The 15,336-nt window shown below is 43.9% G+C and overlaps 1 protein-coding gene across 1 annotated transcript in view; it reads left to right on the top strand.

Moving 5' to 3' along the window:
- Nucleotides 1-1,152: 1,152 nt before the first annotated feature.
- LOC146175975 (uncharacterized) overlaps nucleotides 1,153-15,336 on the top strand; it is a 27,951-nt gene continuing 13,767 nt past the window's right edge. Inside the window, exons 1-3 of the mRNA XM_084581231.1 lie at nucleotides 1,153-1,156; nucleotides 1,250-1,363; nucleotides 1,914-2,015. Coding sequence (XP_084437357.1) covers nucleotides 1,153-1,156; nucleotides 1,250-1,363; nucleotides 1,914-2,015 — 220 coding nt within the window. The remainder of the gene's footprint in view (nucleotides 1,157-1,249; nucleotides 1,364-1,913; nucleotides 2,016-15,336) is intronic.

Below are 15,336 nucleotides of genomic sequence, written 5' to 3'. Positions count from 1 at the left end.
GCCGACAGAGTTCCTCCATCTTTGCGTCGATGGCGTGGCTCCGTCTCACAGCTTTGGCGCCCCTATTGCAGGGCACCACTGAGTTTTTCTGCTCACTGGGCGTGAAGGACCAGTCCTCTTTGGAGGATTGGGTTGCCGCTGGAGAGCATACTCTCCCACTGTTCCGCTCTCGGATTTTCTAGTTTGTGGAAAGCTCTGTTTCTATCGCATAACCAAGTGATGTGATATAGGGTGGGTATAGCACCGCACCATGTACAAACGTCCCTGTATTGGTTCGGGAATGTTTTACTTAAGATGTGTAAATTAGGAAAAGTTCCAGTTTGCAGTTTCCGCCAGTAGATGCTTCCTGTTGATTTAAGACGTTGTGGGGAGGAGGGTATTTTATTCTCGTCCCTTTATAATAATTTAGGATATCAGAATAAGTCGGGATATACCCTCATGAAGATATCCGGGTCCGCGTTGGGAAGCGCTCGATTCGTGTGCTCGCGAGTTACTTCGTCGGCCCTTTGGTTACCCTCAATCTCGTTGTGTCTTATATATATAATTGGTTCACAGGAAGGGAAAGGTGCAGTATCTGCCACACTTGCTCTGTGGACACCTGAACCGCGCCGTAAGGGAAGGGAGGAAGGTGGGAGTGAAAGTGGAAAGAGAGAAAGGGGAGCCATAGTGGAGGGCTACGGAGTAATTTCGACCACCTGGGGATCTTTAACGTGCGCTGACATCGCACAGCACACGGACGCCACTTCGTTTCGCCTCCATCGAAACGCAGCCGCCGAGGTCGGGATCGAACCCGGTAACTCCGGACAGTAGTCGGGCGTCTTACCACTGCACCACACCGGCGGGGCTCTCGGTGTGTCTTGGTATCAGAAAATGGTGTGTGTAATTGGTTCTTTAGGTAGGCCCGCTCGAAAAAGAATTTGGAGCGCTTTGTGGCCTATTCTGCCGTTGGTGAAGTTACGGCATGCCTCTCTCGAATCTGTGAGAATTGTCAAGGGTTTGTTTAACTGGTAGCCCTCCGCAGCCGCTACAGCAACAGCCATTTCTTTTTCTTCGGCTACCGTGCAGTCCCGTGCCGACGCGCTAGCGATTTCCTTGAGGTCCGAGCTTACCACTGTTGCTACGGCTTTGTATTTATCTGTCCTGATTGTTTGTATGGGTAAAGCGCAGCGTCTGTGTACACTGTGTTCGCTTTTGTTGTTAAGTATTTTTCTACATATTTTGCTCGGGCTTCCCGCCTGGCTGCGTGCAGGTTTGGATCCATGTTATCACAGCCCAAGTTCGGACGGCCTAACTACTGAGTTTAATGTCAAGCTCTGGGGGCAGCTCGTGAAGCCTTTCAACGCCCTCGTGAACAGGCTCCTGGGTGAGGGGACGCTTTCAGAACTCAAAGGGAAGGGCTGATCACTCTCCTCTGTAAGAAAGGGTCGAGACACACTGATTGGGAGCCTTGCGTCCAATCACGCTCCTGAACGTTGATTACAAGCTCATAGCTATGTGCCTGTCCTCTCAACTTCGTTCATACCAGATATTATCAGGCTTGTCCTTATCAGGCTTGTTGTGTTCTGTGTCGCTCTCTTCCGGTTCTGGGGACCTCTTCATTTGGGCTCAACATAAAAACCTTTCGGGTATTATCTGTTCCTTTGATCGGGAAAAGGCATTCGATGTGGTTAGCCATCTATATTTATTTCAAGTCCTGGAGGAAGAGGTTGATTTCCAGTGCGTGGTCAGAGTTATATATTTCAGGTCGTTTTCAGCCGTTACTGTGTTAAGTCGTACCTCAGAGGCTTTCGTCGTGGGCCGTGGAGTTCGGCAGGGATGTCCTCTATCTCCTGCTCTCCCCGTGCTCGCATTTGAATCCCTTTTACAAAGGCTCTCTCGTGATAGTCGAATAGCTCGCTTTCCTTTACCACCAGGTTCTCCGCCAGCCCCCATCTTTGCCTATGCAGATGACTTAACCATCGTCGTCCCGGATGAGGCTTCTGTCTCCTCCGTTCTGGATGTCATGGAGGTTTACTGTAAGGCGAGTGGGGCTAAAGTCAATCGTCAAGGTGTTCAAGTTTTTTTTTTCTGCTCCACGTAAACTGGATAGTTTGTGCAGGAGAATTAGTAATAAGGAAAAGTCACAGTGTACGGTGAACCCCTGTGTAACAAAAGTTGTGTATTGCATTCCTTTATCATGAGGGAATATGTATGTTTGACAGACAGGTCAGTACTTAAATGCCCGACTTCGTGATCATGAATGATCTGTACTTTTCGATGAGGGGGCCAATTTGCCAAAACACTATCGGAAGCATAAATGCAGGCCATTTGCTGGAGGGAGACCTTGCATATCAAAAAGGTAGCCAAGTACATCCAATCTACGGATAGCAAAATACGACACAGTCTGTAACAACACACACACAAAAAAAGAGACAAATAAATAGAAGTAACAAAAGCAGAACAGAACATCTAAAACAAACAGCCAACAACGCAATACAGTACACACATTCTTTGATAACGTCCCCAGGTAACATCTATAAGTAAAGTTTTTTTTTTATGGCGTTTGACTTCCCAAGGCGACTCAGGCTATGAAAGAGGCCGTAGTGGAGGGCTCCGAAAATTTCGACCAAAAGGGGTTCATTATTGTGCACTAATATCAATACGTAGAAGTTAACAAGGTATAACTCTGCAATACAACCGCTAATGAAAGCGAGCCCTAGCTCTAAGTAAACATTCGATATGAGCCATCTTTCAAACTGAACGACATAAATAGGCATAAATAGGTCTGGTAATTTAAATAGGCAGGTTAAAAAGACATGGTACACATCAGTTTGCCGCCGTACGAGCTTGAAAGCGATATTACTAGCAATGATCTGGTGATGCTTTGGCACACCTCGGTTACGGAGTATAAGGCACGTTTGCACAAGAAGTCCTTGAAATAGTACTACGAAAACCTATATCACTCATTCAAAACCAAACTTTCTCCCATAGCCATAATAGAACACTAATCCAGTGGAATAGGGCCATGAATTTGAAGATTTCCGGGCATGCCAAACTTACTCACGTGAGCCAACGGCAGTTTTTCGAACAGGTGCAGCTTTGCTAGCAGGGCAGACGCTTATGCAGCGCACTCAACCAGAGCTTCAGACTGTTCAATCTACACAAACAAAAAAATCCTAAATTCAAAACGGTGTCTATAAAAAGTCTGTTTGATTGTTCCTCAATACCTCTGCCGCAAATGCTAACGTTAAAATAACCGACTACCCCGCCAGGTTGGCGCAGTGGTTACGGCGCACGACTACTGTTCTCAAGGACGCGGGATCGAATCCCGGCCTCGGCGACAGCTTTTCGATGGAGGCGAAAAGCGAGGCGCCCGTGTGCTGTGCGATGTCAGTGCACGTTAAAGAACCCCAGGTGGCTGAAATTTCCGGAGTCCTCCACTACGGCGTCTCTCATAGCCTGAGTTGCATTGGGATGTTAAACCCCACACACCAAATCAACCAACCAAAATAACCGACTACATTATCACGTGCAACACTCCCATTCAGAAACTAAAGTTAAGGCGAAAATGCCACGTTGTTGTCCGTTGCTTAACAATCTGGTTTCAAAATCGACTTCACTTTTTCTTCTGTGAATATAAAACATTTTGAGTAGGAACACGCATGCTTTTAAGGTCAGCACGTGCCGTGATAAAATAAATAAAGAAGAGGGTTCCGCCTTCATAAAGTTTTTATTCTTCGAGCACATGAACAAAAACCGGTACGGCCACAATCGTCCATTAATGCTTGTGATTTGCGAAACGGAGAAGTACAAGTTATTGAGGCAATGCTTGTGACTGGCCTTGGACCGTGTCCCAGCAATTGAGCGGGCATGTAACTTTGTTACTACCTTTCCGCATATGTACTAATTCTCTTTGGCAATCACATATGTCGTGAACGTGAAGAAACTTCTTGAGAGAAATAACCGACCTCTTTAAAAGATTGCCAGATTCGTTCTGCCGTAATTAGGCGTACATGCTAAACGGCAGCAGGATAGTTTAGATAACGACCACAGTGCAACAGACGTTCAGTGCGCTTTTCCTGAATGTGAAAAAAATCCTCGAAATTAGCGCGAGCTTGACAGTAAATGAAGCGGCGGCTTAGCGTGTCTCGGCACAGGTGTGCATGCAGAAGAAACATTTAACACTCGTTTAGTTACATTTTGTCTCGCGAGCCTTGCTTTACCACATCTTGACAAAGTATTTATCGGGTACCTTATGGTTTTATAGGCGAACTAGCCCTTATTAAGGCCTTTAGTGCAACGTTGCCAGGGGGATGTTGACGACAATTTGCGAAGCGGATCGAGATAGGCTAGCAGCGTAACAGCAAGTGAAGAAATCGAAAGTGCATTCAAAGTCAGTACAGTTGTTCAGTCGTGTCCGACTCTTCGTGACCCTATGGACCATGTCACGCCACGCTTTCCGGTCTCTCACTATCTTCCTAACAACACATAACTTCATCTGCATTGCCTCGAGGATGCCATCTAACCATCGCGTTCGCTGCCTACCCCTTCTTCGGCGACCCTCAACCTTTCCCAACATCAAATCTTTCTCCAGCGACTCCTCTCTTCTCATCAGATGACCAAAGTAGCTGAGCTTTAATTTTAGAATTTGACCCTCCAATGAGCAGCCACAGTTTATGGTCGACAATATCGACTGATATGATCTTCTGGCAGTCCAAGGAACTCTCAAGAGTCTTCGCCAGCACCACAATTCAAACGCGTCAATTCTTCGGCGGTCAGCCTTTTTCACAGTCCAACTCTCGCATCCATACATCACAACTGGAAAGACCATAGCACGAGTTATACGGATCTTGGTTGGCAGACTGATGTCTCTGCTCTTTACTAGGCGCTCAAGGCTAACCATTGCTCTCTTTCCCAGAAGCAGGCGTCTCCTAATTTCATGGCTGCAGTCTCCTTCCGAGGTAATCTTGAAGCCCAAGAAGAGAAAATTTGTCACAGCTTCCACTTCTTGTCCATTGATGCTCCAGGACTTGATAGGGCAAGACGCCATGATCTTTGTCTTTTTAATGTTCAGTTTAAGCCCAAAGTTCTCACTCTCTTATTGTATGCGCATCAGAAGTCTCTTGAGTTCCACTTCACTTTCTGCCATTAGTGGTATCATCCGCATATCTAAGGTTGTTGATACGTTTTCCAGCAATCTTCACTCCAGCTGAAGACTCGTCCAGACCGGCCTTCCTCATGATGCACTCTGCATATAGGTTAAATAGGCAGGGCGACAGTATGCAGTCTTGCCTGACTCTTTTCTCAATCGGAAACCAATCAGTAAGCGTTATTCAAGCATTCAAAAGCGTTATTCAAGTATTTTCTTGCCGGTGCGGAAGCGTTCCGAAATGCAAGAGGAGAATTAATGTCCAGAAGCAGAGGTGTGCGGAATCTGACGAGAAGTTTCACGGTATAGTGACCGAGTCGTGCAGACGACCGAGGCTACAGATTTTGAATTCAGAGTGCAGGCGCGATAAGAATGCTTGCATACGTAATAGGAAGTAACAAAGATTACGTTGGCGTGAAGTTGAAACACGTGGATACCGGAAAGATTCTAAAACCGGTTTCCCTTAATAAGAACAGAAAATTACCTTAGAAAAACAACTTAAAAGGCACCGACTAACTAGACGATAAGCATTGTTCCATGTAAAAACTACTAGACCGCAAACGGCTGTACCACACAGATGAAGCCTGCAAGCAGTTCAGTTTGTTTCTGCGTGTGTGCAGAGCTACATCCACAACCGCTCGACTGACAGCAAGACAACCGGCTTTTGACGTGGTGTTGAATGACGCAGAAAGTCTTAGACGGGCTCTAATCAATGCTCTAGTTGAGTGCGCAGGATTCATCAAATTCTGGTTGTGTTTAAATGTCAGTACACTTTTACACCTAGAAAAAAAAAAGCCGTATTTTGCATAAACAACGTACCTTAATTTACATCCTTCAGCTTAGCTATTTCGTAAGCATCATATAATCGATATCCTGTCTCTTATAATTACCGTCTCCTCTACCAAATTCATTTCACTAATGAAAAGTATAAGGAATTCCTAATGACACTCTCAAGTGCGACGTTACGCTGTAGTAATTAAAAAACACGTGCCCATAAAAAATGGGTGGTTCCACACCACCGCACAAATTACCTTTCATTAAGCCTAGTAATGCCAGTGTTACTAAATAATTTAAATTTATCCAATTTTACTAACACTATGATGACATGCAAATTTTTGCGTTAATTGTTAATAGAGTAATCTGTGTTTGCTGTCTCTGGCGTAAAATGGTACAACGTGTAATAGAGATTCTAAAGTTAATTTTGTGTATTTCATGTGTGAAATAGTCACTTTTGTTATAACATATCGTTTGCATAGAAACGCTAGTCTTTTGTATAACGTCTTGATAACTTTCTATACTTTGACTTCACCTTTTATTTTTGTAAAATTATGAAGAAGCGTGACATTTTTCTTGGAATAGCAGTAGATATCCCATGCTTTTTTTTTATTATTTAACTGCTGTCACTGCTGCCTGCCATCGGCTTCCTGTCCTCGTCAAGCTGTCCCTACAGCGTTTTGCCTCGGAGACCCTCAACATTGTCAAATGTTGAAAATAAGGGTGATTTGATTCATTGGATTTGAATTACAGCCAGTTAGGTGGTTTACATGAGAGGAAAGGACCAGTATCTGCCACTTGGAATCCCGCTCACACATCTCGCGGACAACACAGCAACTCTTATGCTTACATATTTCTCCAGTGCAGGTTCTGCGGATCTCTAAAAACGTTTAAAACAATTCCTTCTTCCTTCTATGGGTCGAATGCCGTATGCTTCGGCCAAAATTGATAACTCACCAAGTGTGCATTAGGAGTTTATCGACTGCTAGAGCACAGGGTATTCTAGCTATTGGTTATGATGCAAACAGTCTGAATGTGGGACTAGACATGCCCTTCCTTGAAAATGAAACCATCCTTAATGCTAGGAAATTCCAAAACAATATCTGTGGTCAGCGAACAGTGAAATCTGTATTAGCTCTTCGAATGACGCAGTCAGTATAAGCCCGAAATTAAACATTTGGATAAACTGTTTATAAAAAGTCTGCATGGAAAGAAAATAAAAGCACGGGTTAAAAGTGGCATATTTCTATAAAATATGCTTGTATCCTGAACCTTCCGTATTACTGACCGATTACAGAAATGGGGCTCGGGTACTTTGTTCTTAAAATGATCAGATAAGTTTTTACATTGGACGAATAAAATCACAGAGATAAGATTATATATGACTCCATTTTATCATAAATGCAATCACAATGACAGAAAAGTTTGCACTTAATCTACTTGCATCGGATTTTGGTGGAGCGTAATATACAGAGTGATACTTGGTATATCTCTTAAAATGTAGTTTAAAAACTACGCAAACGTTCATGTGTATTCTTCCTCCAATCACTCTTCATAGAAGACTCTGGACACAAGTTGGCGTGATAGTGGTTGGGGTTAGGTGAATACTTTGCCCGCATTTGTTATTTAACTATCTAAGTATTCATTTGACACCACTCCTCAAAATTGTAAGCCCGAAAATAATATTCATTTCCGGCTGATTATAGAACTTTCCAAAGTGCAACCAGGCTTGAGATATACATCCATAAGTTTCACTGTTATTCTGTTCTTCACTCTGAACATGAGTTTCCAGCCTACTTCTGGTTTTTACACAGGCTAGGGGAAACCAGAGAAACTAGCTATGAATATCTTAAGACATATTTCATTCAATGAAGTTCTCCCAATGAGATTATCTTAGAATAAATACAGTCACAAAAAGCAATCGTAACACCGAGCATGTAGTGAATTATTGAAATACGTAACTAAATAAATTCAGATTATAAATGGTAGTAACCGCGGCTATTTAGCACCCTCAGTGCAGGCAGCACGCTTGCCATCATAGCGTCTTTATTTTAAAATATTTTAGAGATCAAAACATTATAACCCGGTAAAAAGCCCATCAGCCTATGGGGCTGAAACATGAAGGCTAACGAAAATTGTTCTATAAAGTTGAGGACAACACAGAGGGCTATGAAACAGAAAATGGCAGGGATAACGTTAAGAGATAGGAAGCGTGCAGATTGGGTCAGAGAAATAACTCGAGTTAATGACATTCTAGTGGAAATCATGAAGAAGAAATGGGCATGGACAGGACATGTAGTGCGAAAAGAGGATAACCTACAGTAACCGACGGGAGACGAGTAACCAATTGGATTCCAAGGGAAGGTGAGAGCAGCAGGGGGCGCAGAAAACTAGGTGGGCAGGTAGGTAGGATTCGCTATAGTGTAAATATGGGTACTTGGCGGTGGGTGAAAAAACTGTTTGGTGCAGGTTGCTTAGCTGATCGCAGGGAAAAGCATTTAACAATGAAGGCAGGTTGAAGGGCCCTACTCCACCTTATTAAACTTATTTCATTTTTTTTTCTAGTCGGTGGTGCGGGCCCTCTCTGCACGGGGTAGTGTTTGGCAATACACTTTTCGGTCAAGCTGGTTTGCACGGACAGAGGACTATATCGGGCATATCGCAAAGTCGCCGGAACAAGCATCCCGTTAATGAAGCTTCTCTTTTCTCCTATTCGAAGGAAGGGAGGCAGGTGGGAGTGAAAGAAGAGAGGGAGATAGAGGTGCCGTAGTGGAGGGCAACGATCCACCACGCTATTATGGCTTTTGCCTCATCGCACTTTAGTGGTCAAAAGTGCCCTTTAGAATTTTTTCATTATGTTTAGTTTTACAGGACTGGATTGGTTATTAATGAGCGCTGCAGTAGTACGGCGCACTCGCTCTCTCCGAGGGCTGTAATATCTTACATCGTATTACGAGTTCAGCAGAGAATGGTTTTTTGAAAATAAAGGGACTTTCCTCAAGTCTGATGTTCACATCCTGCACTCTACACTTTGGTTGTCAGAGTCACGACTGTGCTACATCAGACGTTGCTGCCACTCCTTGGCGACAATGCGAGTTATTTACAGTCTATGCAATTGAACCCTTAGCCGAAAAAGGTATGATAGAAAAAACTCTGAAGTTCAATTCCTTAATTAGCGCTAACCAACAAAAGGGCAATAACTTTTTGATATCTTTGCAGTAGACCTGACCACACTCAAAGAGAAACGGAAAGCGGTTGGTGGTATATGAAACTGTTGTCTGCTTGTCACTCAAAACGGGACCATAGACCGTTAAGAGGTTAACCGGGGAACTTCTGTGTCTACGAGTTGCTCGACAGTTTTAGTTTGGATGGCGCACGGTTGCAGAAGGCTATTTCCTGCGCATATTTAGTCACAGACAACGAGGCGTAGCCTTTGATGCACGTGCTTGTTTTCCAGCTGGCTCGCGCGTTTCATTACCTCTTGGACGCATATCTTTTTTATTTATTTATTTGGCTTGATGAATGCATGTAATATATCTGCGAGGGCAGGTATTCCTCACGTTTATGTTCAGACTTTTTTGCGTCAAATACGAACACGCAGAGAAAAGTCAAATAAGGCTAGTAACACCACAGTATGTCTCAATGGCAGATAATTAGAAAGTTATGAATAAAAAAGAACAGAGCACAGAAAAGCACTGCAAACTCAAACGAGGCCTGTTGTCCTTTATAAAACCGACGCATACATAGATTAGAAAAGCCATTGAAAGGCCTTGTGCTGATCTCCTTTTCTCTTTACCGGAAAGCGAAAAGGTGCGCTATGTGTGTAGTGAGATATGTAGACCATAAAAACGTGACCCATTTTTGGTGCGCGGCACGTAAATAAGCCTGGCACATAACGTGACGAAGTTGTTTATAAGTTAGCGATGGAAAACGGTCATGAATACATTGAAAGACAGAATACATGGACAGAAATTCAAGGACAGAAGGCACGGAAATTCACTGTGCTTGATGCACCAAATGCTCTGGTGAACGTCGCCCAAATTATGGCCGCTGTTGCCGGAATGGAGAGGAAGCCGTTTTGACCGGGATTGCAGTTATTCAGGAAAGTTACAGTATGGCTTACGTACAAATAGTCAACATGCATTTTCGAACCACTGATTCTTTTTACCAGCCAGGAATGATGACGTTTTATGTTCTATGACTAGCGCCAACGCTTTTAGTAATGAGCATCAGAGAAGCGCGCCTTTTTTATCGAGTAAATGACATGGCTATTGGGTCACAGGGTGTTTATTTTGAAGACTTTAATGGTTATATTTGGTTATGCATTTATTATTCTCGCTGTGTAAGCTTAGTAGGCAAGTAATTATGCTTCGTACCCCTTGCGCCTGCCTGTTGCCTGCAATTTTGCCTTAGCTCAACGAGGCAACAATCTGAAAACCACATTGTCTGGCGTTCGATTATCTTAGGCGTAGATGTAATTTTTTTCGCATCGGCATCTGGCCAACGAACTAAGCAGAGAGTTAATTGTCACATGGCGTTCGGTAACACGGCAGATGGGGAGTGTAGATCTTCAACATGACTATAAGGTAGTAATTTAGTTGATATGTCAAGCATAGATCAAAGACGCACAAGAAGAACAAACACGTGTTTTTGAAGACAATGACCAAAGAAAAACATCCGGAGGTTGCAAAATACCATCGCGCACTGACATGACAGCCGGCGTCTTCACGAACGAAGGACATATGCTTCTTTTTCATTTGACATACCGACGGTGAGAAGTTGCAGAGGCTAGCGAAACACAGAGGTGTTTTCTAACACACTGGTGGTTTTTAAGCATATATGAGGTACGATAGACAAGACAAGGGCTTTCTATGATTTGCACTCTGATAGCATCATCGTCACACAAAGCGAAGCTAAAACTGTCGAAGACAGCCAAGAGTACAACAGCAGCGATACAAAACGAAAAGTGAAGAAAGAAAGACACGAGCGATAGAAATTGACAGCCCTTGGAAAGAAAACTAATCACTCGAGCACAGAAATTACCTTCCCAGCTTCAGGCTGGCAACGCCCCTTGCACAATGGCTTCATGATCAAAGCAGCTAATGTACCTGTCTGAATTTCGCTACTTGGCACGGATGACAGCAGGGATACACGTGCCGACAGCAGACTCAAGGCTAAAGTGAGACTCCGAGTTGTCAACTGGGATAAGCTGTGGCAGTAAGTGAGGCGACTCTGCGGCGGCACTAGCAACAGGGTGCTAGGAGCCTTCGAAGTGTATTCCACATAAGTCGCCTACAACATCTGCGACAATCTCGAACATCGTAGCAAATGTCCGCCAAGGCCTGGAAACATGCGGAATTTATCTATTCATTTATCGCCACACTAACAAAAGGATAAGTGCACGTGCCAGCAGCCTCGAATATGAAGCATAAAAGACGAAAAAACACACACGCACAAGGTGTAAAGCAGCTTGTAAACAATGAGAGGTGTGGATAATGAGAACAATACAGCGGGACTTAAAACAGACCTTTTGCCTTCGAGTGTAGCTATGTCATCGGTTTTCTCATTGTCAATAAAATTATGAAATTCGAATTTTCTCGTGAAACTTTGTCGCATTTTCCCAGTTTCTTTGCTACAAAAGAAAACAAAGAAGTACTATGACTCTGCTTAGTCGAAGCTCGTGCATCATATGATGTCACGTGTTGCGATCGGCGCACAACATTAAGCACTGCTACATGAAATCTTACTTTATCACTTCGCCTTTGAATTAAACAGTCTACACACTCGCACAAACACCCCGCCGGGGTGGCGCAGTGGTTACGGCGCTCGACTACTGTTCCCAAGGACGCGGGATCGAATCCCGGCCTCGGCGGCAGCTTTTCGATGGAGGCGAACAGCAAGGCGCCCGTGTGCTGTGCGATGTCAGTGCACGTTAAAGAACCCCAGGTGGTCGAAATTACCGGAGTCCTCCACTACGGCGTCTCTCATAGCCAGAGTCGCTTTGGGACGTTAAACCCCACAAACCAAACACTCGCACAAGCCTGTGAGGTGCCTTTCTCGTCAAAAGTAACCACGCTGCATGATGCGCTTTTCGTTTGTACTGGGAAGCCGTTATGGCTGCCATAAAGATAAGAAATCTCAAGGGGTGTGGACAATCGTTCTTTTTATATACAAGGATTTAGAGCTTCATTGGTAGATTAAGTGCTCCACAACATGATGAAATAACTAAGGAACAAACCGTACAGCCTGGTTACTTTTGGCAAAAAAAGTACCTTGACGGTGTAAAAGTTCCTCCTATATCCTTTGTAACGAGTGTCTTTTTCGCTCATAATTTGGACGAACGACTGTTCGTGTAAATTATGAGCGAAAAAGACACTATTAATTTTCTAAGACATTTTGGCCTTGTCGCTAAAGGACATTGTTTTTCAATTTCTGTTGACACTAAAATCGGAATTCGTTTTAGCGCGAAAGTGTTAGTATCCCCATTAAAAATATATATCTGTGGCTGTCAACTTTGAGGCTTTGGCGATTATAGCGTGGGGTGCAAGAGGCGTCCACCGCTTGAAGTCTTGCAGCCTTGAAAGATCCCCAGCATTTCTCTAGCAGGTTTTCATGGGACGGCATCAGTAACACCATGTCGTTGAAAACTGCACGGGCATTTACGTCAAAACGTCTGAAGCCTTCGGCAAATCGCGAGAATGTCTCTGACAGGTGGCAGCTGGCAGATGACAGACGTCAGAGCTCTTGTACCTCTTCCCATCTGAAGCAATACAACATCCAAAAATTAGCAGCATTCTCATAACATGTCGCATGGTCGGCCACTGATAGGTCGGACGTGAAATGGCTCACCGGCGCTCATTTCTCTATCCCTCATAGATGTTGCCGGTCACGTGATCGGATGGCGGGTTGTGTGACATCACGAGACCAGATGACGTGGTCAAGTTGGAAGGAGCTGAGAACTTGGGGAACGCATTTGTTATGGGAAGATGGTACAGAAATCAGACATGGAACTTTTGCGGCTCCGTTTAAAGCTTCCCAGCTGCCTCACAAAATTACGACTATGCTTGTGGGAGGGTGCACGAGAGTGTCCACTTCTCTGACCACAAGGCTATGATGATCCCATCGACCTCGAAAACATCAACGGAAAAAAATGTCAACGACTGCAGAGCACCCCACGTGGTTTCGGATACCTAAATAAAAATCACCATCGTACTATAAATTATTCAGAATTAAAGCATTAATGTGCGATCTTTTTTACATTAAAGTGCGATTTTTTTTTACATAAGCTATGACATCATCAGGTTGCATGCAGTAAAAATTAACCATTTTGATTATGTGCCGCATGAATCTCATTGATCGTCTGTGATTTTCATTTTTGCACAAACCGATTGTTCCCTTTAATGTTGCACTTCACCGCACACTTTCTCCAGCAACTCATTACAGGGGTAGAAAAACGTAAAATGATTGTATAAACTGCGTTATAGCAATTGAGGGGCCTGTCATCGAAGGAAATGGCATGCTGTTTGAACACTTTTCCCCAGTTTTATTCAGCGAACCTCTCGTTTCATCTCGGTATCAGAGAAAACAGCAGCTTAGCACGCAAAAAAAGTAAGAAATGTTGTACTCTAGCTGGGGTTTCAATCATACCTTAGCGTCTACCACAACCACGGCGTCTGATCTAGAGCTGCCGTATAAACTGTTTGTGCAATAACCCATATCTCCTGCATCTACACCAATTACAGCCGTATTCCGTGGTCCCTCATTTTTTAGTGTTAAAAGGAAGTAAAACACACCCCCAGACTAGGTCAGGCGACTCGCAACAGTCATAGATAGTTTCACTGCGCTAGAGAATTCAGTCTAAATTAAAATGTTTGGTTAAGTTTAGCTGGGACATTTGGTATATGACATTGTCGCCATACAAATTGAAAAAAGAAAGAAAAACGAAATATGTCATACAGCTCGGCTGACAAGCACATTGTAAGCTACAAGCAAAACGAGAAGAACCTGGTAAGTAATGGTTAAGGCTATTTAGTCATACAACGAGTCCTGAATACCAGGAACAGCCGTTCCAGAGAAGTCGATCACTAATTAAAAAAAAGGTTTTTTTTTTTGAAGTTTGAAGACGGATCCTGCAGGTCCAGATTAGCAGTGTCGCAGGATATAAGAATCTAAAATAGGTAATATTAACTAAGCAGCTAATGGACTAATTTCTGAGAAGAAAGTTTCGAAATATATAGCTAGGCGCTTGATTGCTAATAACAACGTACTAAACACCTCTGAATTCAATCAGCATATCAGCTTTTAGCATTTCGAAACGCGATTTCCCCTGGTGCTATGAATCAAAGAAATTAAAATATTCCGAGATAAAGAAACGCTGGTTATAGACACCTGCGATATAAAAGCAGCTCCCCAAAGCCGTCAATCAATGGCAGCGCCGTCGATCTCTGTTCTGTGTGGGCTGGAGCAGCGAGCAGCGACAGGCACCACAACGCCGGTAGGACAGAGAGGTATGGCGCTGCAAGTGATCTGCGGTGCTGAGAAATTGCTTTTAAACAGCGACTTTTTCGAGACTGCGCCTTTTTTTCGCGAAAAAAAAAAAAGCAATCTTTTTCGAACAAGATAGTCGAAGGAAACCGCTTTTTCAAATTCAAAGGTTTATATGGCAATTGCTAACGGCCGGCTACGAATGTATAAGTCGGGTACCTCAATCTAATATTTAAAAAGTTAATTACCACAAATTCGTCAGCTAACCCACCAGTTAACACCCCTAGGTTTTTTCATGATGTCCGCCAACATGATATTACTATGAGCATAGAGCTCTTCACCTCAAGCACCTGAATAAAAAAAATGATTGGCTTCCTTTAAACACGTGGCACACCTTGGTGCACATAGTATGCCCAGGACTAACAGCTGCTGCTTTTCTGCAAAGAAGTGCTGAAACTGGTCCATCTAGGTCGAGATCGCTATTCCTCCATTGCAGAAACAGCAGCTCAAGGTCGCTCCTCTCCTATGATGACTGCCTGTTCGAATCAGGACTGGTGTTCAGTTTCGTAAAGATTGGCTGTGCATCCTGATTACGAAATGGAAAGGTACTAAAAGTAAACCTTCTTGTTGGGTAAAGAAGCGTTTAGCCCTCTCTTCCTCTCTTGTATCCGTCTTGTTTTGTGCTAATTTGTTTTCGTAGGAAATGGAAATTTACGGGAAACATATGCCACCAGTGGTGAGGCAGCTAGTGACTTGGTCTAGCACTGCCGATATTGATAATACCGCCATCGCCTAAAGAATGGCGTGTCTGACTTTCGAAACTCCCCGGCGCGTCGAGAGGCGTACCTTCGCCGCGTCCCCGTGTCAGGGCCGCTCGCTGTCTCTTTCTTTTGGCAACGGTAACTCGTGACCGTGCGCCAGATTCAAGGGGAAAGACAGAGACAATTTCC

The sequence above is a fragment of the Amblyomma maculatum genome, chromosome 10 (assembly GCF_055883805.1).
Source record: "Amblyomma maculatum isolate TAMU_Amacu chromosome 10, ASM5588380v1, whole genome shotgun sequence".
Taxonomy (NCBI): domain Eukaryota; kingdom Metazoa; phylum Arthropoda; class Arachnida; order Ixodida; family Ixodidae; genus Amblyomma; species Amblyomma maculatum.
The sequence above is the reverse complement of the archived record's forward strand: the minus strand, read 5'-3'. Positions and strand labels throughout refer to the sequence as shown.